General features: G+C 44.4%; 1 protein-coding gene across 1 annotated transcript; it reads left to right on the top strand.

Annotated features, from left to right (window-relative positions):
* The first annotated feature begins 361 nt into the window (after positions 1–361).
* mmp15b (matrix metallopeptidase 15b) lies at positions 362–27,755 on the top strand. The gene is made up of 10 exons (XM_076110254.1): positions 362–749; positions 7,827–7,975; positions 8,331–8,453; positions 8,630–8,937; positions 11,743–11,904; positions 12,897–13,093; positions 16,885–17,023; positions 21,434–21,584; positions 22,729–22,847; positions 24,954–27,755. Exons 1-10 carry the CDS (start codon positions 630–632, stop codon positions 25,460–25,462), a joined length of 1,977 nt encoding a protein of 658 aa, XP_075966369.1. The 5' UTR covers positions 362–629; the 3' UTR covers positions 25,463–27,755.

Here is a 27,755-nt window from a genome sequence, read left to right as displayed (position 1 = left end):
GACAGATAGCAACTAGAGCTAAGTATCGGCTTCCTCTGGGGAAAGGGAAAGCTGGACGTAGAAGGCACGTCATATATATATATATTTGTATATTGTTTTACAAGAAAGGTCGCGAGCTAAAACAGCCGCGTTCGCTTACAGCAACGACACTGCGCGAAGCTTCTGCCGAAGGAGTCGGTCAACTTTGGGCTCATCATTTGGTCGCTGCTTTTAGGCTAAAGTTTGCAACTTCCTCAGGGTGGGCTTTTAACTGCACATCAACAGGCATTGTCACGACATCACTGGATTCGAACATGTTAGTAATTGATTCACTAGTGGGTAACCCGCTAGATAACAGTAGGCTACGTGAAGAAAAGTGAGACAGTGCGCGCTCGGAGGCTCACACATGAGCGAACTCAGCTCAGTTTGTAGTGCGGCTCTCACTGTAAAACTGGCATGGAGCTCTTTTCCTGGACGCTCGCGCACTGTTGAAAACTTATCGTAACATTCTTTATAGGGAGTACTTTACAATAGTTATTTTTTATTAGGGCTTTTAACGCATACAACTACCAATACTGCGAGTAAAACTCGTTGAAGACGAGATAGAACCACGACGAAAGGCGACTGATTCCACCCCACGCGCCCGGACCATGGCTCCCACCTCGCGGAACAGCTGCGTCTGGTTGCTCTGGAGACGGACTTTCCTCGCGCTGTGGCTCTGTGCGCTCGTGGCGCGGGGAGCGGAGGATGACGGCACCTACAACTCAGAGGTAGAAACACAATTTTACTGGCCAGTGGGCTACTACTGTGTTTATTTATAGATGAATAGTTATTTTCGTGTGCTTCAAATCAACTGACATGGAGTGGTCGTATTTACCTGTGTAAAAGCTTCGGACACGAGCTAGCCAATCAGAACACAGGACCATCCAGCGCACAACATCCGGGTTATGATACTACTATTAATTGTATTATTATAATGAAACCCTGAACACACTCTTATTTTTAACCATGTGGTTTATTTGCTTGACTGGCAAGGTGTATAGTCTGTAATAATATGACCTTATCCTCAGCAATCCTTAAACACTCTCTTTTGACCTCCACCTCTTTCAGTAATCAGACATGTTTGATGAAGATGTTTTTTTCTTCTTCTTCTGGACACCCCCATCACACCATTCTCAAAAAAACCCACTTGGTGGCCTCTGGACCCTCCTTTAATAATTACTGTGCTAGAATTTAGGTTTGTGCTAAACATATTTCAGTAAATGGGAAAACACACAAAAGCGAAACACTATCATGCTCATTGCACTTGTACCGATCATCACTAAAGGAGCCGTTATTTAGAATCAAACTTGTTTCTTTTTGGTGATCGTCGTAACACAGACCAGAAGCAGAATATACAGTGGGGCCTGTCCGGCTAATATTATGTTTAATGTATTTTCCCCTGACCTATTGACCATTAGGGACACCTGCATACAGTTTCTAGGTGTGCCGTTAGAGGCCAAAGTAGCAAGTTGGAACGTGACCCAGCACTTCCTGCATTTTTTGTTTCGCCAGTCCGGCAGCCAGCCAGCACACTTGTTTGTTTTTCGAGAGGGATGAGAGCTGACTTTATGCCGACAAGGTGATTAGTGGTGGAGCTTTTGTTTGTTGTTTGACTGACAGACAGACAGACAGACAGAGAGACAGACAGAGAGATAGAGAGACCACCCGGTCATTAGAGGTGAGCTTGCTTTTTACAAAAAATCTGTGACCGGGGTGAGGGGGGAGGGGGGTCTGCTTGTCAGCCAGGTTGCAACATCGTCTAAAGAGGTAGTGTGTGTGTGTGTGTGTGTGTGTGCGCGCGTGTGTGTGTGTGTGTGTGTGTGTGCAGGTGTTTGCTAATGTGTCTTACTGAGACAAGAGACGGAGGGTTTACACAATGCGTTGACTGATGAGGAATTCCTCAGCACTTGTTACTAAATGTGTGTGTGTGTGTGTGTGTGTGCGTGTGTGTCTCAGGTGAAAATAGTAACAGTTGCATTGCCCACGTTGTCTATTTAACATTTGGTTACAAGCATGAATCTCTGGTAGTGCGGTGCGCTTCAGCTTTATTGATGGTCGCTGTTCCAATAAAAATGAATTCAGGTTACATAACTCATCGGAGAAGAAAGACTATTCTTGCGTAAAAATCAAGTCGATAAAAAGTTCTTTTACTGGGTAGCTATTTATTTAATAACCAACATAATTACAAAGCATGGAGAACATAAAGAGGGCACCACACACTACTCTCTTAAAGCCCTTAATGTGCAGAACACAGCTGTTTGCATTAGTAGTCAATTTATTACACCAGGGTTGTTGTTGTTGTGTCGTGTTGCCTCATGGGAAATTGTAATAAGCACCTGTCGCTGACAAGTTCAGGTGATTTGAATGTGTAGCAGCAGCAGCAGGTGTCTGCGTGTATACGAGCAGCTGGTACGTGATAACTTAAAGAAGACCTGCCCCCTCACCTCTATGATGGGGAGACGTTAAAGGAATCCAGACTGTGATGGTTTGTGTTGAAACTATAGTACTCTACAGTTTATTCACACACTGGAAGGAGGCCTGTATATTGATGATTTAAGGGATAATAAGCCAATATTAGGTATTGTGATTTGAACTAACTTGCTATCAGATGTTAGATAAGAATAATCTCTAGTATTAGCCCTACTGTGCATTTAGAGAGGTTTCTGGTGGAGCTATATGTCCGCCCGCTGAGCCCCATACATCAGCACCAGTGAATCTTAAACTAACTTCACTACAAACCAGTTCTCCGTCTCTTTTTTCTATCTGACACCCAGCGCCTCTGTTCTCCATATGCCGGCTCACCAGAACGTCGCTCTGTGTTACATGAGAGTAGTTATATCGTCATAGATATGATATGGATTGTAATATAAAGGATAAGATATTACAGTCAAAAGGGACATGATGCTGTGAAATGGTTGCTGTTTTTTCTTTACTGTTTGCTCTCGTTACTTTAACTATGTTGTTTGCAGAAAGCTTAAAGGTTTGATCCCTTCGAAGCTCTGTCAAACGTCCTTCCCTGGCTCGCATCGTTTACCTGGCCAGCACAGAGGCTGTGTGGTTTCCTTTTGCCAACCCCCCCCCCCCCACATCCCCTCTTACTCCTGCCGCCCCCCGGCGATCAAATCGTAAACTCGTTTAGACAATATGAAAATAGAAACCATCGGCCAACCCCGACTGAATCACGTTTTCAATGTGATCCCCATCCTTCAGATGTAGTTCAATCCATGTGTTAAGGGTTTGGCCCGGGACCTCTACTCCCACTCTGTCTGGATAAAGAGGACGAGGTGGGAAGGGAGAAGAACGAAGCAAAAGAGAGAGAGAGAGAGAGAGAGAGAGCGAGAGAGATCATGAGTGTGAGGAGAATCTGAGAAGTTTTGATTGAAGAAAGGAAACAGGCCGAGGGAAACCTGTGGCCGAGTCGTCTGTGAGAGATGGAAAGTGAGACAAAGATGGAGGGAGGACGCGGACGGGAGGACGCGGACGGGAGACGGCGGCGGCGGTCGGTCTCAGCTGTGCGGCATGTGATGGCTGAATGTTACAGCTGTTCTCTAACTGGGACACACAAACAAAGACAGTGCACAAGCATGCTGGTGCCCGTGACTCCAAAGCATCTCAGGAAATACAATGGAGCCTTTTGTCCGAAGAGAGAGAGAGAGAGACAGAGAGAGAGACAGATAAACAGACAGAGAGAGACAGAGAGAGAGAGAGAGAGAGAGAGAGAGAGACAAAGAGACAGACAGAGAGAGAGAGAGAGCTGTGAGAGATAACTTGCGAGGAAGACGACGAGAGAAAGAAACGTCATGACCGGCTGCGCATAGAGAATCCTAAAAGTGCACGACAGCAACTTGTAGCTAAAGCAGAGATGTCAGCGATCTGAGGGGCCAATCTGTGGCTCATTGCTGCACATAACGGGGCAACTTCCTCAATCTCATATCCTCTTTGTATCCATGTAATCTGCAGCGTGCTGTCTCTTCACATTCCAGCTGCTCCCCTGTGATTGGCCGTCACCATGTCCTCAAAGACTTGCGTTGCTACAGCGACGGCGGGATGAGGCAGGGGAATGGCAGTCTCTTGAGCGTGCGTTATGGTGATCGTGCATTTATTTACACGCTTCGGGGCAATTTTTTCTCCAGCGTTTTGCAGAATCACGTCTATGTGTCCCTGCATGCGTCCCACGTCTGTCCATAACTCTGTATCGCCTTGCAGAAGAAGAAGGGGCCTCTCCGTGTCTCCGTCTGTCCTGCTGCTCCTTTTACTTATTCATCCTCTGTGGTCGGACTTTGGGGGGTAAGAGATGGCAGCGGACCAAGTCTTGGAATAAAAGCTCTGTTAGTATCTTGGCTGACATTGTAGCGGACACACACACACACACACACACACACACACACACACACACACACACACGGTCCTGGCAGCTTTTACAACTCCTTGTATATGGCTGGGTCTGGTTTTGGCAGGTGAGCTCAAGGACTCTTTGAAAGATTTAATAGACGAGGCCGAGCGTGCACGAGGCTCTCCCTCTTGTTTTGTATTCAGCCCAGCTGATGAGGGAAGGTGAGCGGCCACACTGAGGTGCTTTGCTGCTTGAGGCGAGGGGCGGCAACGGGTTCTCGTGCCTCCATACGTCTTCCCCGACGGCGCTGCAGCTCCCAGCGCGTTAACCCGACTGCAGCCTGTTGTAAATACTTGTCCCAAAGACAACATCAGATTCCACAAACGCCAACGGACGTGAAGGCATTTCCCTTTTTCATCAAGTGCTATCACTGCTGCAATGACGACCGTGTGGAGATACGGGGGGGCATTAAAACAAGCGCCCTGTTTTTATCTTCAGGCAGGATGAAATATGAACCATTAAGTGACATGAAATACTGCTTAGTTGTTTTTGTCATTTAGTAAATCCATGTATTGTATTCTCTTCAACTCAACTAATCTATTTAGTAAGAACGATACTCTGCATCTCAAGAGTTTGGAGGGTCGGTGGCTTTTTTAATCACTTCATGAAAAAACAAAACGCAAAACAAAAACACATTAGCAAGGAAAGTTAGGCAATAAATACAGATTAGTATGTATTTAATGTTGATCGAAGGCTTTTACGAGGACACGTTGGTGTTTTCAACAGCTGCCCGCACTACGAGAGAGCCACCAGTTAACACGGTCTCTGGTTGAACCGTAACACCGGCTACGGCTACAAGCTATTAAACGTGTTGACCACCGCTGGACCACTTGTAGCTCCCTTTAAAAAACCCTTTGTCATGGTGTTTGACGTTCTGTTCATGAACATGTTACACGCTAGTTTCCTCCTACACATACATGCATATCTGTTGCTTACAAACTGTCAAAGGCTCTCTACTGATCTTAGCTATTGTGTAGCAAATGAAAACATGAACCCTTAGGTTATTTCAGATGAGAAGAGTGCCACCTGTTTCCCTTGCCTGTGTGTGTGTGTTCGGGTGAGAGAGTATTTAGATAGTGTGTCAGGAAGTGCATGTTTGCATTGGACAGTGTGTGTGTGTGTGTTTGCTGAAGCTTCCTTATCTTAAAGGCAGAGGTTGGTCAGGGTCACGTCAAGTTCACCCCTCTGTACTCCTCTTCCTGCTCCCACACACTCACCCACAGAGTGGACTGCCAGAGAGAGAGAGAAAATGCTCAAATAATAAAAAGTGTTTTAAGCTCTACGTCTGCAAGAGGAAATAATAAAGGTGTTAATAACATGCGAAAGAGATGAGATAACTCTTAATTGATCCCCAGGAAATGAGGTGTTACAGCAGCAGAAGAAGAAACAAAATATGATAGTGGTGACAACTGCACTTATATCGAAAATCAGTGACATCTCTATTCAGATACAAAAAGTAAACTGCAAGTAGAGAAAATGTACAACAGACTGAAGTAAAAAGCTTTAGTGTTGTGTGTTTACTGTGCAATAATGAGATATGTGTGCTCCGACTGCCAATACAAATTGACCAGCAGTAGTTAAAGTACTTGTGTACATATAGTATAGTATGAAGTATAATGGGACGGTATAGGGTGACACGACACATATATTACAGAGTGTATAGCGTTTTAGCTCTGCACTGTATGATATTAATATAATAATGCGCAATACTATATATAATAATACGTGATAACTGAAAAGGGCATCAACTGCTGGAGTAGCAGACCCACAGAGCTCACCACATAGCAGCCTGTCTTTATAAAGATGAAGCGGGCTGTGAGGGCCTGAGGGCTCGAACGCCCGGTGTGCACCCTGGACCTCCCAGACCGCCAGCAGAGAGACACCGGGTTCTCCGCTCGGCTCCTTTGAGTGTGCCGTGTTTTCACCACAGACAATTCTTCTGCATTGACTTCATCAAATTGTAAAGATGCGTTTTATGGAATATGTTTTCTAACCTAAAGAGAGAAAGAGACCAGAAGAAGCACATCAAGACTTGTTGAATTACATACGGATCCTCTGCTTTTACTTCCAACATTTGATCTTTTATTTCATCTTTCTTTTTTTTTTGGCAAATGAGCTTTCTGAAGAACTTTTTTGCTGCTGTCAGAAGAACTTTTGAAGTAAAAGCTTAACCTTCAGAGGTGCTACTTCATCAGAGGCCTTCTATATGTAGCGGCTGACAGTAGTCATCTAGTGCCGTAATTGATCCCAATGATCATGATGATGGATGAGAGGCCGTCGGGCTCTGTCAGACTCAGCTCAGCCTCTGTCAGTGATTGATTGATCAGACGTTACTGCATTAATCTGCTCTAATGGTGGAGGATGGTATCACCCAACTGGGCTCTGTGTCGCTAACGTCCATTCCTCTCATCGGTGGGCTCTATTACATGCAGTCCTGTTGTAGTAGTGCAGACAGAGCAGGATACTCAGGGAGGAGAGCGGAAACGGTAAATCAAGGAAGGTCTGGGAGGCTCTTTGTAATTCCTTTTCATTGGACCGTGGGGACACTTTGTTTGTGTGGGACATACATACAACATAATAAACCCTTTGTCTGTCAATTAATATCATGTAATACACACAGTCACACACCTTTACATTCTTGTACTGATTCAGTGCGTGAATAGACACATCAATACATAGTTTGAGATAGATATACTATACACAGTATAGAATAATATTCTTCTCTGATATGGATGAACAAACGGCTATAAAAACGGCAATTGGTGCATCTCTGGCCTCCGACCAACATGGTAGGCAAACGTGCGTGAGCACACGTGCACACTCAGATACACGCCCTGCTGCATCCCCCCCACCCGTGGGGAGCGTGTCCATGTGTCGGCCTATCTGGTGTCTCAGACTACCCGATGTGCAAGCGCTTGGCTTGTGTGTGTGTGTGTGTGTGCGCGCGTCATATTAGGTTTCCACATAACAGGTGGGATGGACTTTTGCGTCATCTGTGAATGGGTTAGATTTCACATTTTCTCCCTAAAGTCTGTCATTACACCCCCCCCCCACACACGCTCCCAGAAGACAGTGCGGTAGAGTAGGCCTCGCAGTGAGACGGGTGTCCGTCTGAGTACCAGGGCAAACCTCATGATTACAGAAGGAGAAGACAGTTTCAGTCACTTTCCATCATTTCTATTTGCATTTTCTTGTCATAATTCACTTCTAGATCATAAACGTCTGTGTTGAGTAAACTGTCTGGGTGTAAAGGCCTATTGTGTACACTTTCTGTCTTTGGGTAAATCTTTATGAATTTGATTCTGTCAATATGTCGATATGAATCTAGTGAGCCTTGATTCAGTATCACATTTATTTTAGGAATACTCAGTATCTGTAACAGATTCCTGTGTGTTTTTCTTCCTGTCTCCAGTCATGGCTGAGGATGTACGGGTACCTGCCCCAGGCCAGCAGACAGATGTCCACCATGCGATCGGCTCAGATCCTGTCCTATGCCATCAGTGACATGCAGCGGTTCTACAGCCTGGAGGTCACTGGACAGATGGACCCTCAAACCATCAGGTCAGCACGGATTAAAGACTTACACACACTCATAAGAAGAAAAAACATTATGGACTGTTGCACTGTCCTGCAACACATTTTAGGCCCCAAACTGTAGTTCAATTGGTAGTTTTGCAGAGCCACTGAAATGTTTTTAATAGGATGGTTTGACCTAGAATTTGTCAACATGGACTTGTAACTAGGACAGGATGAGTTCCTTTTGAGGAACAGGATCCGTGAGCTGGCTGCACTAGGCGGCTTTAAATTAAACAACACAAAGAACACAGACATCAAGAGGAGAAAGTGGAGGTTTTTACATGGTGTTCCCCTTCATCTCCTCTCCTTCCTGCTGCTGACTTCCTTTTAACTCCTTCAGCGCCATGAAGAGACCCCGCTGCGGCGTGCCCGACAAGTTTGGAGGCCAGATCAAAACCAACGTGCGGCGGAAGCGCTTTGCCCTCACGGGACATAAATGGAACAAAGGCCACCTCACTTACAGGTAACAGAAAGACCGTTTGCTAGTCTTACTAGTTGTAGGAGGCTACTGTAAAAAAATAAATAATGTTTCCAAGTTGGGATTTGAATGAATTCAGCTTTTATGTTTTTCATTTCCTTTGTTGCCCATGAATCCACAAAGTGATATGCTTTTCCCTCTTCCCTCATTTGTTCCCGTAGCATCCAGAACTACACTCCCAAGATCGGAGAGTACAACTCATACGAAGCCATCCGTCGGGCGTTCAAAGTCTGGGAGACGGTGACCCCATTGACCTTTGAGGAGATTCCCTACCAGGAGATCAAATACGGACGCCGCAAGGAGCCCGACATCATGATCTTCTTCGCTTCGGGCTTCCATGGAGACAGCTCTCCTTTTGATGGGGAGGGAGGCTTCCTGGCGCACGCATACTTCCCGGGACCCGGAATGGGCGGGGACACCCACTTTGACTCGGATGAACCGTGGACCATAGGAAACCACAACATACAAGGTAAACGCTCACCACCGGAAGAATAGGGAACGTCTGTTGCGTTGCGGATTTTAGGGACAGCGGTGGTTTTCTTTAGTCACGGCCAAATGCTACAAAGGAAAATAACTGAAAGCAGAATTAACAAGTGGGAAGGAAATGTCGTTCCAAACATGCTAATCGAAAACAAACACCTTTCTAGGAGAGGTCTTTAGGAACAGAAACGCCGTCTTCAGGTGGGTGGAGGTTTTGATGCACAAGTTGACAGCTTGCAGTGTTGAGAAGCTTTTTCTTTAGGTCTTTAGGGATGTCGGTGGTTATTTAGGCCTTCGGCCATTCCAGCTGATGAGCAGTTTGCAGCCCTGTGTCGTGTCATGTATCGGTTGTAATGGATCTGTATAGCTGATTGCAAACAGCTGTCCCCATCGCTTTGCTCCGCCCCTAACTAGAGTTGGCATGGCTCAGCTAGCTACATCATCTCTCATTTGTCAAGCTCCGGCTGCTCCGTTTACCTCTGTGCAGGTTCAAAGCCGACCTCTTTGTAGTCCTCTGACGTACACTAATCCATTACCTCTGTGATCCCTCTGTACGAGCAGCGCCAGGCACGTGTTTGGACTTTTGTTCTTTTGAGGACTTCAGTTTGCTGAAATCATTGCCCAAACCCATCCGAACACTTTCTTTAAGATGAACCCAAATTACAACTCTTAACACCAATGTCAAGCACTAAGCTCATCATATTCAGAGTTCCTCCTCTTGCTGTGCACCCATTAACCCTGCTGAGGGATTTTCTTTTTCTCTCAACAATGGGCTTTCTTGCCCTGTTATCTCCATACACACAACAGCCACAGACAGACAGATACACTGTGTGTGTGTGTGTGTGTGTATCTCTGTGATCAGTTGTGTGTGGGATGTGCAGCAGGACAGATCACAGGGACGGAGGAATGCCACAGTAAGTGGGAGTGTGTTCCACTCTTTAGACCGGTCCCTTTGTTGCACCGCGCTGCTTAAAAGCAAAGCAGAAGCAAATTACAATCCTGTCTGACTTGAGTTGGACTCACGTCTAATTAGTCAAATTTTTCACAGATGAAGTCCTCATTCAACTTCAGCGTTCCTACTATCTTCGTATCGCACAAATGCTAAATCCGGTGGTGAAATTTGAATTTTGTCTTTATTTATTTCTGCTGGCGAAACTCATGCAGATTGATCCACCGACTGGCTGATTGGGTGACCGTGTCTTTTGTGTTGTACAGCATCCAGACCAATCGAGCTTCATTCAGCAGATCTGTTTTTGGCTATTATCAATCAAAACAGCAACCAGTCTATGGTTCTAGTTCGTCAAATGTAAAGATGTTCTGCTTCTGAATATTGTTAGGTTTTACACTGTTAGTCGAACAAAATACACAATTTGAATATATCAGTCGGACAAATAACCAATTTACTGAGCTCCAGTACCGCAGTACTGACGCAGATGTTTTAGGAGAATTCCTCCAGAACCACTGTTCATATGCTGGGGCAAACAAAAGTAAAGGAGATTGTATCTTAACCTCGCATGAAACAGTATAATTGTTTAAAATGAGAAGTCGTCTGCCCTGCCCAGAATCGTGACCTCTGACCTCCTTTTAGCGGGGTCAAACAGAGACAGGCTTTGGCTTAGGGATCTATAGCTACACATAAAAAATGAATGCGACGTCAGTTGGCGGTAAAAGCACAAATACCTTTCATCCGTTCTTTGCAGTCGTGGTTGCTTCTCTTCCCCTTGAGCTCAGTCTCATTCGTCAGCGAAAAACAGTTCTGTTGGTGTAAACCTTGTGACGCACAGTGCCATTAACCAGCCTTCTTTTCACACGGAGGCTCTAACAAAAAACAGCTTTTTGCTCTTTTCATCTCCCTAAAACACACCTCACTCAGATATAAAGGTCAGAGTCTTTCATTGTTTGTGGTCAGATGAGACTAATGTGAGTAAGTCACTGGCAGAGAGACTGTGGTTGTCGTGGCGCTGCTTTAGTGTGCGTGTCCTTTGCAGGGAGGTGTGAGACGTGGTAAACAAGCGAACAATGCCTCGGAGAGCTGAAGTGGGACTTGAATGACAAAATGTAGGGTCAGAAAGCAATAGTTGCATTGGCTGAACTCCTAACTTCGCCGAGACCTTTGAAGTCTGCTGCTGCTTTTGTCCGTCCAACTGAGCGGTTGTCACGGTTACCTCACAAAGGCCTCTTTATCTCCTCTCTCTCTCCATCCTCGGCCACCTCTAGCACTCCGTCTCGCCCCCTCTGCTGTTTTGTCCCCTCACAGCTTAGGACGCCGCGAGGACATTCATGTGACTCTGAAATTACAGATGGTGGGGGAGATGTGCACTGTGATTGTCCTTGTGTGTATGTGCCTTTTGCAAATGAGGAGATGCACAAGGACAGGCATCCAGATCGTCTCCCCTTCCCCCCCACACAGCAGTGACATCACCAGGTCCCAATTCCCCCGACAGCATGATGTCACTAGCGCTAAAATCCGACCAATCATCGCGCCAGACAAAATGGCTCGCGAGTTCAGAGTTCACGGAGAGCAGGGCCGGGCAATAAAGAGGTGTTGACTGAGGGGAAGTACCCAAAATCCCTTCAGAGATGAACTTATAGGAATATATTTATTGGGACTTCCTGCTCCCTCTGAGCCGCAGCTTATGCGGGGCCCCATTAGTGATTTTCATAAGACACACATGTATGAATGCAGAGGGATACATCTATTCTTTCTCTCTTCTTCTGAATACACTCAAGCAATCCCTTTCCAAAGATTAAGGGTAAACAAAATGAAGTGCATATTTTACGATTGTTCACACAGGTAATGACCTCTTCCTGGTGGCGGTGCACGAGCTGGGCCACGCCCTGGGTTTAGAGCACTCCAACAACCCGCTGGCCATCATGGCTCCCTTTTACCAATGGATGGAGACGGAGAACTTCCAGTTGCCCGAGGACGATCTGCGGGGCATACAGCAGATCTATGGTGGGCTGTTTAGTGTTTAATGGACGACGCTCTCCTTACAGTGTGTTGAATCACCAGGACGTGAGCTGGTGTTTCACACTTTCTGTAGTATAGAAACAGAACAACAACAAAAGTACCACTCTGTCAAAGACAAGTTTACCAATACCAATAGATTGACTTGATTTATCTTGGAATCCATTTTCAATTAGTGTTTTGAAAATATTAAAGCCATAGTGCGACATCTCTGGAAATTTTTGCTGAGCGTTAGATGAGAAAATTGATTACATTGTCATATCAGTTAAATATGGAGTTACAGGTGGGAGACGGTTAGCTTAGCATAAAGACTGAAAGCAGGGGATTGTTTTTTTTACCAATACCTCTAAAGCTCACTAAGTAGCACATTTATTTCCTGCTCGTTTAATCTGTACCAAAAATAATATCAAACATATTGTGTAAATGTTTGGTTATGGTTACAGACTCTCTCTCCATCTTCCTACACTTGTATTTTGAGTGTTATTCATCAGCCAAAAAAATAGACAAAGAGCTCAGAAACAAAGTAGCATTATTATAATTGTTTTGTTTTTTTATTCAGATTTTCTATTGATTATCGTCATAATATACTTATTGTGAATTATTTTGGCCACGATAATCGTATAGTTAGTTTCCATTCTTTATGCTACGCTAAGCTAACCGTCTCCTCACTGTATCTGTCTGTATCCTAAAGATGTACTGTATATGAGAGTGGTATCAATCTTCTCAGCTAACTCCTGGCAAGAAAACAAACAGATGTACTGTATGTATATCATGTTGAACTATTCCTTCAAGCAGTTTTGACTCTTTGACACTAACCTCACCTTAAGTTTATTCCTATTCATACCCAGTTCTTTCATTCATGAAAATGAGGCAGTGTTGAGCTTTAGTGTGCTCTTTTCAGTCGCTCAGCCTTATATCTTGTCATTATGCATAATGTGATAAAACATGTTAACCCCCCTCCTGTCCGTTTGTCCATACAGGTCAACCAGGCGGCAGCCCCACCCAGGCCCTGCCCACCGTGACACCCCGTCGACCGGAGCCCAGGCCCCCTCAGACACCTCCTCGGCACCCTGACCGCCCCAGGACCACCGAAAGACCAGACCACTATGGACCCAATATCTGTGAAGGGAACTTTGACACGGTCGCTGTGCTCCGAGGAGAGATGTTCGTCTTCAAGGTAACTGGTTTGAGGATTTGAACTCCAGCCACGGACCTGCTAGCTTCTTAGTTATGAGCATACAACTTTAGAAGAGATGTGTTGACCTCCTCAGTGGTTTACTACATGTCCTTGCTTGGAAATGCAGTGGGCTTCCAGCAGAGGAGCTGTCCTGACAGCTTAACTGTGTCAATAAATTAGTTATCCCCTTTCTGTAGAACCAGTTTGAAACAAATGGCGTGTGCACAGCCAACAAGGGGTCTGTTTTCAATCAGGTCCTGGAGGATTGTAAACCAACAGGGCCAGTGTCTTTTATGAGGCGGAACACTGTTAAAAGGGTGGAGTGTGGTCAGGTGTTTGCATTAAAGAGCCCCTGGACCCAAACAAAACATTCATAAGCAGACCTATTAGCTGGCTTTTTACCTTTAGGAGGTATGTTTTAGAAAACTGTTTGCCAGAACAAGTCATTTCGCTGTTGGCTGAAGCTGCTGTCAGCTGTTTCATATTATTTATTTAATCTTTAAGGTCTTCTGATATTATGCAACTCGGCCATGTGGTCACATGTTGTTATACATCTGCTAAGTGTTTTCACCTATCCTGGAGGCAATGGTTCCTGGTCAGTGTCGATCAGGGACGGATTAGGAATGAAAAATGGCCCCGGACTTCCAGACTCAGACCGGACCACCGCAACCTTTCCCAGTGACCCACGCCACATTTATGTAAACAAGATTACTGAACAACATTTAGAACAACAACTTAAGTTAAATAGATATAAATAAAACAAGGGGAACGTGTTGCTCTTAGGAGAAGACTGGCCAGAAGAAGCACATATTGGTACAAGGGCAACGGCAACAAAGATGGAAGAATCTCTGGAACCATCTGACCAGTACGATATTAACATATTAGCTACATAATGTTTTGAGTCATGTATTAACATGGTAAATACCAGTAGTAGAATAATAATCATAATTGGATGATACAGCAGTTTAAGAAATACACAACCGACACTTCCTTGTGCAAGAAATATGGTCTACATTGGTGGGTTAGTCAACAATGAGTACAACACAAATCAAAACATTTTTTAATGTCCCGCCCCATCCAGTCTGTGGTCGGTCAGTTTACGAAAAGTGACACTTTTGACTTTGTGAAAAGTTGAACTTTTTGAAAGAATGTTTCAACAGAAATGCGCCAGATATTGCTACATAGCCAGCTAGCCAAATCCAAACCTTGCTTAACTTATCCCCTATTGTCTTCTGTCTTAACGCTTGAGCTGCAAAACCTTAACTAACAAACTGTCAGTCAAGGTTTGGGAGGAGGATGTGGGCTTGTGCTTAATCAAAGTGGGCCGACGACTCATCTGTCTCGCTCTTGTTTTGTGTTTTGGCCAGTATGGTGCCAATAATGCAAGACGTTGATGTGGCCATTCTCAACGTTGAGTTAACTGAAAGTTCAGCAGCAAACACAACTCCATTTCTTCCTGTGTGCTTTCTCCTCTTCGGGATCCGTGCGGTGATGCTCTATACATAGTGCAGCTCTACACAGATAAGTGAGGATGTGTTTCAGGGTCAGCGGAGGTGTCCAGTGTTGGCAGCGCTGACCGCTGAAGAGGTATGCAGATATCAGACAGAGCTGGACAGGGAACACCCAGGAAAGGAAAGGAAAATGAGATGCTGTCATGATATCTGACATTTCACGGGGAAGCGCAGCAGTAGGGATTCAAACAGCTGAAGATATCCAACAGCATCAAGCTATGAGCCACATCTTGAACTGGATCCCAGTAAGCCATCTGACGGGCCTGTGTCCAGAGTGAAATATAAAACTACTTTGAGCTGATGGAAAAAAGTGATGCAGGTGCTTCTGTTTGCATTAGTGTTATCGGAGAGTCGAACATAACAGAGCCCTGTCCCTCCAGACACACAGAGATCAGCCTATGAATATCTCCTATCTGACACTGACCAGTAATAATCAGATTTGGCGTACAGCTGCCTGGACAAGTGCTGCACGTGGTCAAACAGTTATATCTGTGCTCTTGGGTTTCATCCCAGCCCGTAATGTCTATGTTCTTGGGTTTCATCCACAGTCTGGATAGCGTTAATCAGTTTCCATAATTAACTTTTTCCTAGCCCTCTGGTGGTTTTTAAACAGATAGAAATGACCCGTCGGCCCCTTGTATCTTCATGTTCAGCCATCAAGCGCTGCGGCTCTATGCATTGCATTGTCGGTTTCCCTGCTTTGTTCCAGACTGAAACATCTCAACATATATCTGTGGGACTGCCATGACATTTTGAACGGACATTCATAGTCCCCAGAGGATGCATCCTAACAATGCTAGTGATCCCATGACTTTTTCCCAACTAGTGTCACCCAGCAAGTTTACATTTGTTGTTTTTTAGTGAAAAACTATTGGACGGATGGCCATGAACTTTGGTTCACACATTCACGGCCCCTTTCAGGATGAATTGTAATAACTTTGGTGCTGTTCGGTGTTTGCAGCAACGCGATGGAACGGCAACATCTCAGGTCAACATGTGTCCATATTCTCTGGAAATGCTCCAGCCTTGCGTCTTTTCTCACTTCTTGATAGTCCCGTGGTCAGAGAGTCAGAGGTGACATATGCACATCAGATATTATTGTCGCAAAATGTCGGCAAGCATTGACTGCTATTAATACCTCTGTTTTATTGTCATTTAGCAGTGGACTTCATTTCTCACTGCGCTGTTCATATTCAAACTGTCCTCATGTAGATTTGCGATTCAGAAATTGCACTTATTAATGGTGGACACATGGCTCTTCTCTGCTCTCGCTCTGCATAGGCAGAACAACTTACTTAATGTCCTGTGTGAGAGTGGGAGCAATCCTCGGCACATCAGTACCACTCTCTCTTCTCCACAAAGCCCTGTCCATTATAAGAAGAAAGGGGCTGTCATTTCTTTTCTCCGCTGCTAGTATTTCTTCACAGTAGAGGGCTGGACGTAGAGACGGCCAGCAGAGCTCCATATTGAAACTCCCACACGGAGATGCGCTCTGTTCTGCCGAGGACTAATATGGTCAACTCAGTCTTAATCTGGGCGCCGCAGAGGAGCGGCTGTCAGACCACACAAACGGAGGAGCGCGCGGCCTGTTCGGTTGGTTCGCGTCCCTCAGCTGCCTCCGTTCCGTTCTGCGCCGTCCTGTCTGCCAGAGTGTCCTGTGTGAAGGACAAAACCGGCTGTGCTTGCCAGAAAGAAGCAGCACGGAGTGTTTCACCGTTACATTATCCAGGACGAGCAGGGCTACTGACTCACCACTTCTGAATGAGTGTGAGGGCTGCTGGTGTAAATCTGTCTGCTGGCGCGTGTGCGCAGCATAAAGAGTAGATATATGTGCTCTGTGCTCAGGTTCAAATGCACCACCAGTGATTTTCCTTGTTTCTTGCCACCGATGACAGTTCTTTTATGAAAGTTCTCTGGTATCCGGCCGTGATCAACAGAGGGAGGGCAATAAAGCCACCAGAGCGGAGACTTGACTATTATTAGCCTGCCGGAGATCCGCTGTTGTTAGTTTATTGTAGGTTCTGGTCTAGATATCCTGCAGGCCACAGTTTGCTTGGCATGATGACCATCAAGTGTCGGACCTCAGAGAAATATACTTAGAATGAGATATGAAGCCATACAGTACGTGTTGAACCTGTTTGGGAATTTGGTTTACTTTGGCTTGGAGCCTCAGGAGTTAAGAAAGACAAAGAGAAACCAATGAGTCTTTCAAGCTGTATTCAACTGGCGATAAGAGACGACGCACACTCAAAACACACCGGTTCATTTCTTCCCCCTCAGGGCCGTTGGTTCTGGCGGGTGCGTAGGAACAGGGTTCTGGATAACTACCCCATGCCCATCGGTCACTTCTGGAGGGGTCTGCCCGGAGACATAGACGCTGCCTACGAGAGACACGACGGCAGGTTCGTCTTCTTTAAAGGTAAGCAAATGCTGATACACTACGCAAGTTTTAGTACTAAAGAAGATTTATGTAGTGTGCTGGGATTTATTGCAGCAAAGATCATCTGTACCTCGCTGTGTTTTAGATATAAAATGATAACTGGTCAGTACCATTACTTGTTGGCTTTTATACTGTAGGTCAGGGAGGAAGTGTCGAATCAAACGTTTAATATAGCAGAAACCTGCAATTATCATATTTTTTTGAATTGTATAAAACAAATACTACAGTTTTTCTCAACTCTACACACAAATCTAAAAAACATTCACACAAAAGCTAAAACTCCACTAATCTCCTGCAAAATAAAACTCTGCATTCAAATCAATGCTGTCTTCTCAAAACGGTATTTTGTGCTCAATTGATACACACACACACACACACTATCATATGACATTTTTAAGAGCCAGTTGAACACTTATGTGCTCAATGTAAAACTCTACTATGATTGGAAAACAATACAATGTAAAATTCTAGTATGAATTCTTTATCAGAGACTTGTCCTTTTTGTATATTCAGTGATACATTTATGTACAGTCTGTCATAAAATCATTTAATGCTGAAGTTTCTTCAAATTTGGCACAAACAGTCCATTTGGACTCAAGGATGAATTGATTTTTTGGTGGTCAAAGGTCACTGTGACTTCACAGTGGCCATAACTCATAATCCATATGCCCATTCATTTTTCACCAATATCTTAATATGATACAAATGATAACGCGATGACAGTTTGGACAGACATGGATGTAAATGACAACATGACTGGTAAATGGTAATTCTGGTTGTAGAATTCATACTCAAATATAGAAACACAAATGTACTATAATATAAACAAAAACATTTCCCCCCCAAAATACTGTATACATCCCAACAAACACAAAGGCAGATGTGTAAAGTATTCTACATACAGATCAATGTGCTGTAGACGGCTATAGTTTGAATCTGGCCACAGCACTTCATCAACATCACAGTGAATGTTCCCCCAGGCCAATACTGTAAATACTGTGTAGTTAGAAATATACACTGGTCCCTCTCTCTCTCTCTCTCTCTCTCTCTCTCTCTCTCTCTCTCTCTCTCTCTCTCTCTGTATATACAGTATATATATATATATATATATATATATATATAAGCACCACATTTTAGTGTGATTTAACGATTGATAAAAACTGTAAACTCAAAGTCTTGCATCTAAAGTGCATTTCTTGAACACACTGGTCTATGTTTCTGGTTATTGTTGCAGTAAAAACAGGCCTGAGCCTGTCCTAAATAAACTTCTTCTGGTATTATTAGCTTGTCACTGTTGGAGCATGACAGACCTCCAGCCTTGAGAAAATGAGGGTACGAGCTGTCTTACAGCAGGCAGCAGAGTAACATACAGACGTTGTGTCGCAGCACTGCTCCTGCTCAAGTAGTAAGAGTGACAAACAACACCAGTGTTTGCATTCAGGGTCCAGTGACGCGGCGCCGTTTTCTCTGCCACGCCATTACTCAATCAGTTGGATTCACTGGACGCTGTGGTAGGACAGTTTTGATCATAAGTCAGTCTGTCTTACGTATGTAGCAGCATGTCAGCTCTTTAAGGTGGAAAAATTCTTCTCTTTAATCTTTGCAGATAAGATGTTGCAGTGTTCTAGTAGTGCAGAGTTTGCAAACCCGTTAACATCCTCAACTGCACGGAGAACCGTCCACCATCTGGTTTCCTCTTTACAATGCATTCTAATGCTCCATGGTCATTCCATCCCGTCATGTCTTAATGCGTTCAGATTTCAACAGTAAAACAGACTCTGGAACTTGTTTCATCTCCTTCAGATTATGCTGAAGATACCCCCCCACCCAAACATAATGTATTCTACATGCGGAGTATAAATCTCTTTTAGCACAGCTCATTATTTGCACTGTGAGTTACTGAGGGCAGCTTGTCTTTTACAACGGTGCATAAAGGTAGTCGAACGCAAAGGGAAGAACCGGGTCTTTAATGCGGCTGGACTCTGGGAGCTACGGGCAGCTGTTGATGATGATGAGGAGGAGGAGGATGATGATGTCATCGGCAAGCCTCTCAGTGTGACACTTGGCTGCAGGCCATTAGCAAAGAAAGAACAAGAGAAATGGAAGAGGAAGGAAAGGAAAAAGGAAAGGAAGGACTGCCGGACCTGAGCGCACAAGAGAGAGGGGTGTTCTTGTCTTAGCATAGAATGGTCCTGATTTTGAGACAGACAGTATCACAGCATGCATTTCGCATTGAATCAGAAACCCACAAATATCAGTCTACATATCTATGTATACAGTATATATATATATATATATATATATAGATATAATTGACAATACAGTTTTTTTTAATTGCGCAATTTGTGAAACAACGGCCCTCTTTTGTCGAAACTCTACACACACAAAATAACTCTTTCCATAAAACACTGTTATCATTTTCATTTGTCAGTTATTTGCTGTAAATATACAGCATGAAACCAACATAAATGCAGTTTGTATGCTCAATAATCATGTATCAGACACAATAACCTCATCTGAAGATGACATGAACGTAGTTACTGTAAACTAAATACAGTATATTGTAATTACAGTCCTCTGATCTCTCTCAAAATTGGCCTCCATTGTTGTGAACGCCAAAGAGCAAACCTGCATCCTATTTATAGTGTTGTAGCTCTGAATTCTAGGTGATCTAATTGTGTTTTCACAGGTGCATTCTGGGTGCAGGTGATCGATCATAGAATGTGGTATTTCATTGGCAGTGTTAAGTGAACAACACACACAGGCTTTTAGTTTTGAATGATGCATGTGGGTGAATGCATTGAATGTAAAGTTCTGGTTGAACAAACCTGGTCAGTAGATACATGAGTTGGTGGTTTCAATAATTAGTAAGTAACAGTTTTTGTGTCTCGGCAATCACTCCCTGCTGTGCTGAGCTTGGTGTTTCCTGTAAACACTGTACATATTCTGCGTTGACAATGTAATGCATGTTGGCTGTCTGAACAGTATTTTTCCCAAATTTAATTTGGGGATTATTTAGGTGAGGAATATAAAAATGAGGTATAATTATAATAGCAAGTAAAACCTAAATAATTTTTCTTTCTGACGTTCTTCTAACAAGCCAAATGCAAGCAAAATGAAATGACAAAAACCGCCCCCCAAAAAATAAGAGCCCTAAAACAAGAAACCTGCAACGTACTCATCCAACACCACCTGTAATAATCAGCTGATATATTCGTCCAGGCACCTAATTCTAAAGTAATGACTATAACAGTGAGATATCTGCTGATGTCAACAAGAACAGCGTTCCATTCTTATTAACTGCCAAGTTCAATTTAACAACTTCCAAGAAAGTAAGTTTGAACGTGGCATTCTATGTATTGATGGAGGCTTAAGGGAAACGTTTTTAATCAGGATGAATAGATGGAGAGGTGGATGGAGGGAGTAATCAATTTGGACATCAAATATATGGAATATCTACGTTGTAAGATGTAATCCAGACATTCTCTCCTGTTTCACAGCTGTTTTGATCCAAGACAAGCCCAACTGTAATAGAACCCAAACTGTGTGAAAAACAGCAGTTACACAGCACTGAGAACTCTTGAGGTCACTGAAGCGCTGCGCTGTAGTCAGGGAAGGTCATGGGATTCTACATCAGGGCCCGTGCACGCCAGGAGCCCTGGGAAGCATTGCGTCAGCCTCTTGTTCTCTCCAGATGCTGAGTGCAGAGCTTTCATTTTAAACAAGGAGCAAGGGGCCCGGAGGTGGGTGGGAGGGGGAGGAGGGTGGAGTGGCGGATTGAAGCCAAGAGCAGAGATGTAATGGTGCCAGGAGGAACGGAGTCCCCCTGTCTGACACAGTAAAAAACAATAAAACCTTCCCTCCAGCCTGACATGAGACAAGCCGCTCCTAATGGATAATTATGAGCTCAACCAAATCTCCACAGTCCGTGATGTGCTCCGCTCTGCCTTTCTGTTTTTTTTGATTGCTTGCCAACAAATCATTATTGCATTCACATCATTTACAAGTGTGCAAATGCTGGTCTGGCTTCTCTGATTGTTTTTATTGTTCTCTTTTTTTTATTCCTCATTCAGTTTCAATAATTGAACATATTCTGTGCCAGCAAGCACATGACATACAGTGAGATTGTGTATGCTAATATTTTCCAGAGTCCATAAGGGTTATTATGAGTGGGGGTGGATAGGGAATGTACCGATGTATGCACCATTAACCACTTTTCCTCTCCTCTTCTCTCTTCACCTCTCCTCTCCCCTCCTCTCCCCTCCTCTCCCCTCCTCTCCTCTCCTCTCCTCTCCTCTCCCCTCCTCTCCTCTCCTCTCCCCTCCTCTCCCCTCCTCTCCTCTCCTCTCCCCTCCTCTCCCCTCCTCTCCTCTCCTCTCCTCTCCTCAGGAAACAGATTCTGGCTTTTCCGGGAGGCTAACCTGGAACAGGGCTATCCAATGGAGCTGGTTGATTACGGTCAAGATATCCCCTACGACCGGATAGACACAGCCATCTGGTGGGAGCCATCCGGCTACACGTACTTCTTCCAAGGAGACTGGTACGTAGCCTGCAACCTGTCAGCATCACATGAAAGCCCTCTAATTCACCTGCTACCCAGGAGACAAGTATGCATCAGTATATCATTAGTTTGATTAGCTATTATTCCATGAAACAAATCCCAAATGCATTGCACATGCTCAAATACATGGAGTCAGTCTTTTTGTTAACAATGCTAGCGGTATGGCTCTAGTGTCTTTGGTCCAGACTGAAATATCTCATAACTAGAGAAAAGACGAGCGTGACATTTGATGCAGACGTTCATGTCTCACACAGGATGAACTGTAATCCTTTTACTGTCTGTCTCCTTTATTTTAAGTGACTATTTTACCGGTCAGAACTCAGATGTGCCCAATGTTTTTTTTCTATGACCTGACATTCCTATCAGCTGTACTGTGTTAACATGCTAACGCGCTAAAATACGTTGGCTAACATTATACCTGCGAAACAAGAGCTCGTTGGCATCATCCAGCATGTTAGCGCATTAAAGTTAGCATTTAGCTGAAAGCATCACCGTGCCTGTAAGAACAGCCTCACATAGCATGTCTTAGTTGAACACGTATGGTTAGTGGAATGGTAACCTCGGGCGCAACAGTAGACACAGGCTGCAAAGACAAACACTACACGTTGTGATGGATTTCTGATTTTAGCTTCAAAGAATGTTCACGTGTGTTTTTGATCATTTACTTTATATTTAGTTTTTGTTCTTATTTCAATATAAAGATGGACATGACTGAAATCACAGGAAAAGTGTATGTTAGAAGTTCCCAGCATTGAGTATTAAGCTATGGAAGAAGAAGAGCAGCAGCAGCTGTTCTTTTGCAGTTCTTTGATAACAAAGTTAGAACATACATATACGTATACTGAACTGCTGTGGAGCAGAAGAAAACACAAATGTATGTAGGGGAACCTAATTATGAAAATACTGACACTTTAGCACAGTGTGACTCACTGATCTGCTTCAGGTTCACTAGTGCATTTACACACAGAACAGCTTTAAATGTCCAGTGTAAACCGTACCGTTACACTGTTATACACACCCCATGTAGACCCGTCATGTTCTGTTACTCTGTAAGAAGTCTGCTCTTTTCTTGAGTAGAGAGTTGTTAAACACTAACAACATTCTTCTACGCTGCTCTCTGCAGGTACTGGCGCTTCAACGAACAGTCGCGCTTGGCCGACCGAGGCTACCCGAAACCAATCAACGTCTGGGGATCGTCGGTGCCCTCCTCTCCCAAGGGGGCCTTCCTCAGCAATGATGGTGGTGAGCTGAGACAGGAAGAGTGGTTTCTCTGTGTGTGTGTGTGTGTGTGTGTGTGTGTGTGTGTGTGTGTGTGTGTGTGTGTGAAAAAAGGGGCAAGGAGGGGCTAGGGGGGGACAGAGACACGCCTGAAACAAAGAATCAGGGTGTGGTCATGCAACCATCAGGAGAGAGAGGGGACGGCGTATGTGTGAATTTGAGCCTACATGTGAAGTGCTTTTTGCTGTGCTGTGTTCGGTTAGAGTGAAAATAGAATGGAGCGATCCAGTCTCCAAGAGTCCTTGTTAACGACAGTTAATTGAAAAAGCAAATTGTTTGAGATAAATAAACAATTTTAAGTTATTAAAGGAATAGCTTGATATTTTGGGAAATAGATTTTTCTTGCAGAGAGTTAGATGAGAAGATTGATGCCACTCTCATATCTCTATGGTAAATATGAAGCTACAGCCAAGCAGATGGTTAGCGTAGCTTAGCATAAAGACTGGAAACAAGTGGAAACAGCTAACTGCTAACAAACTGCTTACCAGAACCTCTAAAGTTTACTAATTTATGTAGAATCTGCATAAAAAGTATAAATATTTTTAATGCGTGGGACTATTTCTTGACTTGGAGCTGTGACTTCCTGGAGACTTGTTGTCACTGTGAGGTTGGCAGGCAACCAGCAGAGAAAGGCTGTTTCCAGCTAGCCCACTAGCTGTTTCCTGTCTTTACGATAAGCTAAGCTAAGCTAACCTAACCTAACCAAGCTGCTGCTGGCTCCAGCTTCATTTAACAAATTAAAGCTGCGAGCAGCGATGAACGGGCCCTCGCAATCTGCAGCGCGTCGGGGGTGCCGGCGGGACTCCGGCCTGCGCGGCCGTGAACCACATTGTGTAAAAGTCATGTAAATCGGAGGTGTTTATCACAAAATCCAGATTTCCTTTCGCCAGCAGGTGGCGTTGTGAGTATTAGTGGAAATTAGCTTGTAGACATCCTCAGGCCATGAGTGTTATCAAGCATGTGAAGTTTGAGACTGTTTGGAACAAGTCCAGCTGAGTTACATCAGCTTTTTTCATGGGGAATCACGTAAAGTAGCCTCCCGCTACGGCTAAACGATTCTGTCAAACGTAAAGCTTTTTATAACTTTCAATCACAACGGTATTGACATGGTACTGACAAAATTTAAAGTGGATCTGATGAAGTCCCTAGGAGGAGTTCGTTAAAGTATATAGACTAGAAATAGGCCAAAATCTATTGAAAAATGACACATAAATGAAACTCGACGACTTCCAGTAGGGTTTAGAGCATGGTCCCAAGAGACTTATATTTAAGTCTCCATAGTATACATGTGCCTATCAAGTTTCATACATGTAGCTCAAACGTAGCGCTGGGGCTGCTCTTTTGAAATCTTGTAGGGGGCACTATAGAGGCAATTTAAAACGGACAAGCCCAAAACCCATATACACTATGTCTTCCTATGACCTATGACACATGTACAAAGTTCCATGAGTTTTTGAGCATCTTAACCCACTAAACCATCAGCTTCCTTTTTCATGGCGAACGATGCATCGCCACGGCAACAGCGTTCAACGAAAACACACAATATTCTTGGCGATTTATCAGCAATGTCTTAAGGCTATCCTTACCAAATTCAGGTCTCATCAGGTCACCTGGCTAGGAGGAATAAATAAAAGTATAAAATATGACATTTCCTTTAGCCAGTAGGCGGCGCTATGAGTTATTGCATTTTTTTCAATTGAAGTATGTTCAGACTTGAAGTAGCATCATGCATAAGAAGTTTTGTGCGGATTGGATAATGTACCTTGGAGTTATAACAACTTCTTTTTAAATTTTCACCAGGCCTGACAAGTCCCCAAAATTTGGCGAGTTTTGGGGTATGGCAAATACTCCAAATATGCGATCGTTGAGGACAAATAAAAATCAGAATAAAAATAATAACCCCTACAGTTTCAATAGTGCCTTCGCAGGCCCGACGTTGTTGGTTGCTCAGGCCCTAATAATGAGAGTGGTATCAATCTTCTCGTCTGACGAGAACTATTTCATCTGAACTGTATATGACTTCAGGTTGTTGTGCTGACTGACATCTTCTGCTGTCCTTGCCTTCTCCAGCGTACACCTTCTTCTACAAGGGTTCCAAGTACTGGAAGTTTGACAACCACCGGATGAAGAGCGAGCCAGGCTACCCCAAGTCCATCCTGAGAGACTTCATGGGCTGCAGCGTGGACCTGGACCCAGACAGAGACACGGACACAGACGTTGACGCAGGACGCAAGTACCCGGACGTGAACCGCCCGCCGGTCAACCCGGACGCGGACGGACGCGACAAGGGCAAAGACCGCGAGGGGACGGACGGCGGCGCGACGGACGAGGACACGGGCAAGGGGTCGGACGACGGCAAAGACGAAGACCACCGCGAGGAGGACACCAACGAGGTGGATGTAGTGCTGAAGGTGGACGACAGCGAGGAGCGGACCATGAACATCCTGATGGTGACCATCCCGCTCGTCCTGGTGCTGTGCATCCTGGGACTGATCTACGCCATCATCAACACGCTGCAGAGCAAGGGGGCGCCGCGGCTGCTGGTGCACTGCAAGCGCTCGCTGCAGGACTGGGTCTGACCCCCTTGAACTTACGGGGACTCTGAACTTTGAACTTAAATCGGACCATAGACGCCGTCCTCCACTAATACAAGCCTCCTCCCAGTGATCCATCCGTCTCGGCGGCTCCTGCAGCTCTTAGTACATGTGGTAGTAGATCCAATACTGTACTGATACACACACACACACACACACACACACAGACTAGAAGCAAGCATTACGTCTTACTTATACATACCCACACACACACCACCCTAACCTCCTCCTGTCTCCCATGGTGCTCTACAATGCGTTGACTGTAGTCTATTTATATGAGAGAAGTTTGCACATTGTTTTTTCTAGTTTTTGTGTGACTTTTTTGTTTTTATTATTATTATAACCAGGAAGGCCGTTCTTTTCTCTCTGCACCGCCTTCCTCCTCGGCCCTACTCTCAGTAGGAGCTTTGTCCTCGCCGATAACTTGATATCTGCTTGATATCTACAAAAGAAAACCACTGCTCCGAGCAGAGTTCGGTAGTGCTCCTTCCTCCTCTCGTCATCTTCTTCTTCACCCCTTCCCTTTTGCTCTGCAGCGGGTTTGGTCACGTAGAGTCCCTCTGACAGCGATTAGGCTGTAACTCTGAAGGTTGGATCACAGTTTCCATACAGGCACTGCTTTAGTTTTAGAGGATAATTCCAGTTTATTACTTGGATCAAATTTTTATACTTTTTTTAATAAGACCACGGTATTCATCAAGTTAATGGCTGGGACAATGTGGAGACATTGCTACGAGGATGTGGAAACCCACAGGCCTATAGAAAGAGAAAGTGCAAAATTTCGAGGTGCTGATAGGCCGATTTTTTAGCATTGGGCGGAGCCAGTGTAGCTGTCTCCCCTGCTTCCAGTCTTACAGCAATCTTACAACAACAGATAGAAACCGTGGCTATAAAAATAAGCCCTAAGTTGTAATAAATAGTAATTATCCTTTAAATTCAGACCGCTGCTGCCTTATTTTCCTTTTTTATCTTGTACACAGTTGGACAATAGGTCCACTTTCTTTCTTTTCCTTGTTTGGAAAGTGTTTAAAGACCTCTTTGGCTGAAAGGGTTCAGACTTTAAAGGGGATCTCCTCCCTCAACTTTCATTCATGTGGCTAATTCTCGCAGAGCTTCCTTTCTGTCAACAGTAACACCTTTCCTCTGAGCTCGAGAGGAGACGGACTAATGGTTCATTAAAAAAAGTCAGCTCGCTGTGAAATGACACAAGAGAGGGAGCATCCGTTGTATCTCTGCGTGTGTGTGTGTGTGACATAAAACAAGGGCCAAACAAAGCAAAGCCACGGCCCTTAACTTCAGGATGTAACACCACGAATGCAACACAGCAGCGGCAGGGTGCAGCTAACGTACCGCGCAGTTTTTAATGGACTTTTTACCACTGGTGTTTTGTCAAAGGACAATTTTGAGAAACTTCACAGATGACCCGCGGCCCATGTGTTGTTAATATGTCGCTGTAAGCAGCAGGGTGGGCTCGGGCCATGCAGGCTCATGTGAACACGGACTAATCCTCTTCATTAAAGAACAGCAGGTGTGTGCAAATGCTGTTAACCCTCCGCGACCCCTAAACTAAACCTTGAACTGCCAGAACCAAAAGACTCCCCACTCCCTTTTCATCTCGCAAGAGCGGAGACGGGTTGATGAGCAGTGCGTGTCTTTGCTACTCATTATACCGGTGTTAGGAAGACGTACGCCTTTTCTTCCAGCTGTTCCTGGTTTACAGTTCATTTTTTGTACAGCATGAAAATCACTCAGATCATTAAAGTGCTAAAATAAATCACTTGGATGATACAACTCAAGCAAGTTTTAAGAGTTTGCTTACTGATTTTCATACTGTACAGAAATTATTGGAAACTTGTGGTGAAAATTCTAAACTATTTAAATTTTAACTATTTTGTTTTGTGAAATGGTTCCTTCACTGTTGAATATTAGTAAAGGGGCTAAAACATGCACAAAGGGTTAGGGTTCAAAAACAGAGTTGTCCCAGAAAAAAAACATTCATCAAAGACAAGATAATTCCACTTGACTGATTTGGGAACACATTTTCAAGAATATCTTTGGTCCGTTGACATTACCCATATACCTTTGGGAATGAGGAGCCCTATTTCAAATAGCGTAGCAGCAATCGGAAAATGTTTTTTTCTAAGGAAATGAGATTTTGAGTTTACAAACCAGCCTAAGACAAGAGAGAGAGGGTGGGAATGGACGACTTTACAGTGCGGCTTCAAATATGAATGGGAGGAAGGCTTATCTGAGGTGGCATTTAGAAGTGAGCTGCCGA

This window comes from Anarhichas minor, unplaced genomic scaffold (assembly GCF_050575085.1).
Source record: "Anarhichas minor isolate MPS153535 unplaced genomic scaffold, ASM5057508v1 ptg000042l, whole genome shotgun sequence".
NCBI classification, from domain to species: domain Eukaryota; kingdom Metazoa; phylum Chordata; class Actinopteri; order Perciformes; family Anarhichadidae; genus Anarhichas; species Anarhichas minor.
This window is presented reverse-complemented; position numbering and strand designations above follow the sequence as displayed.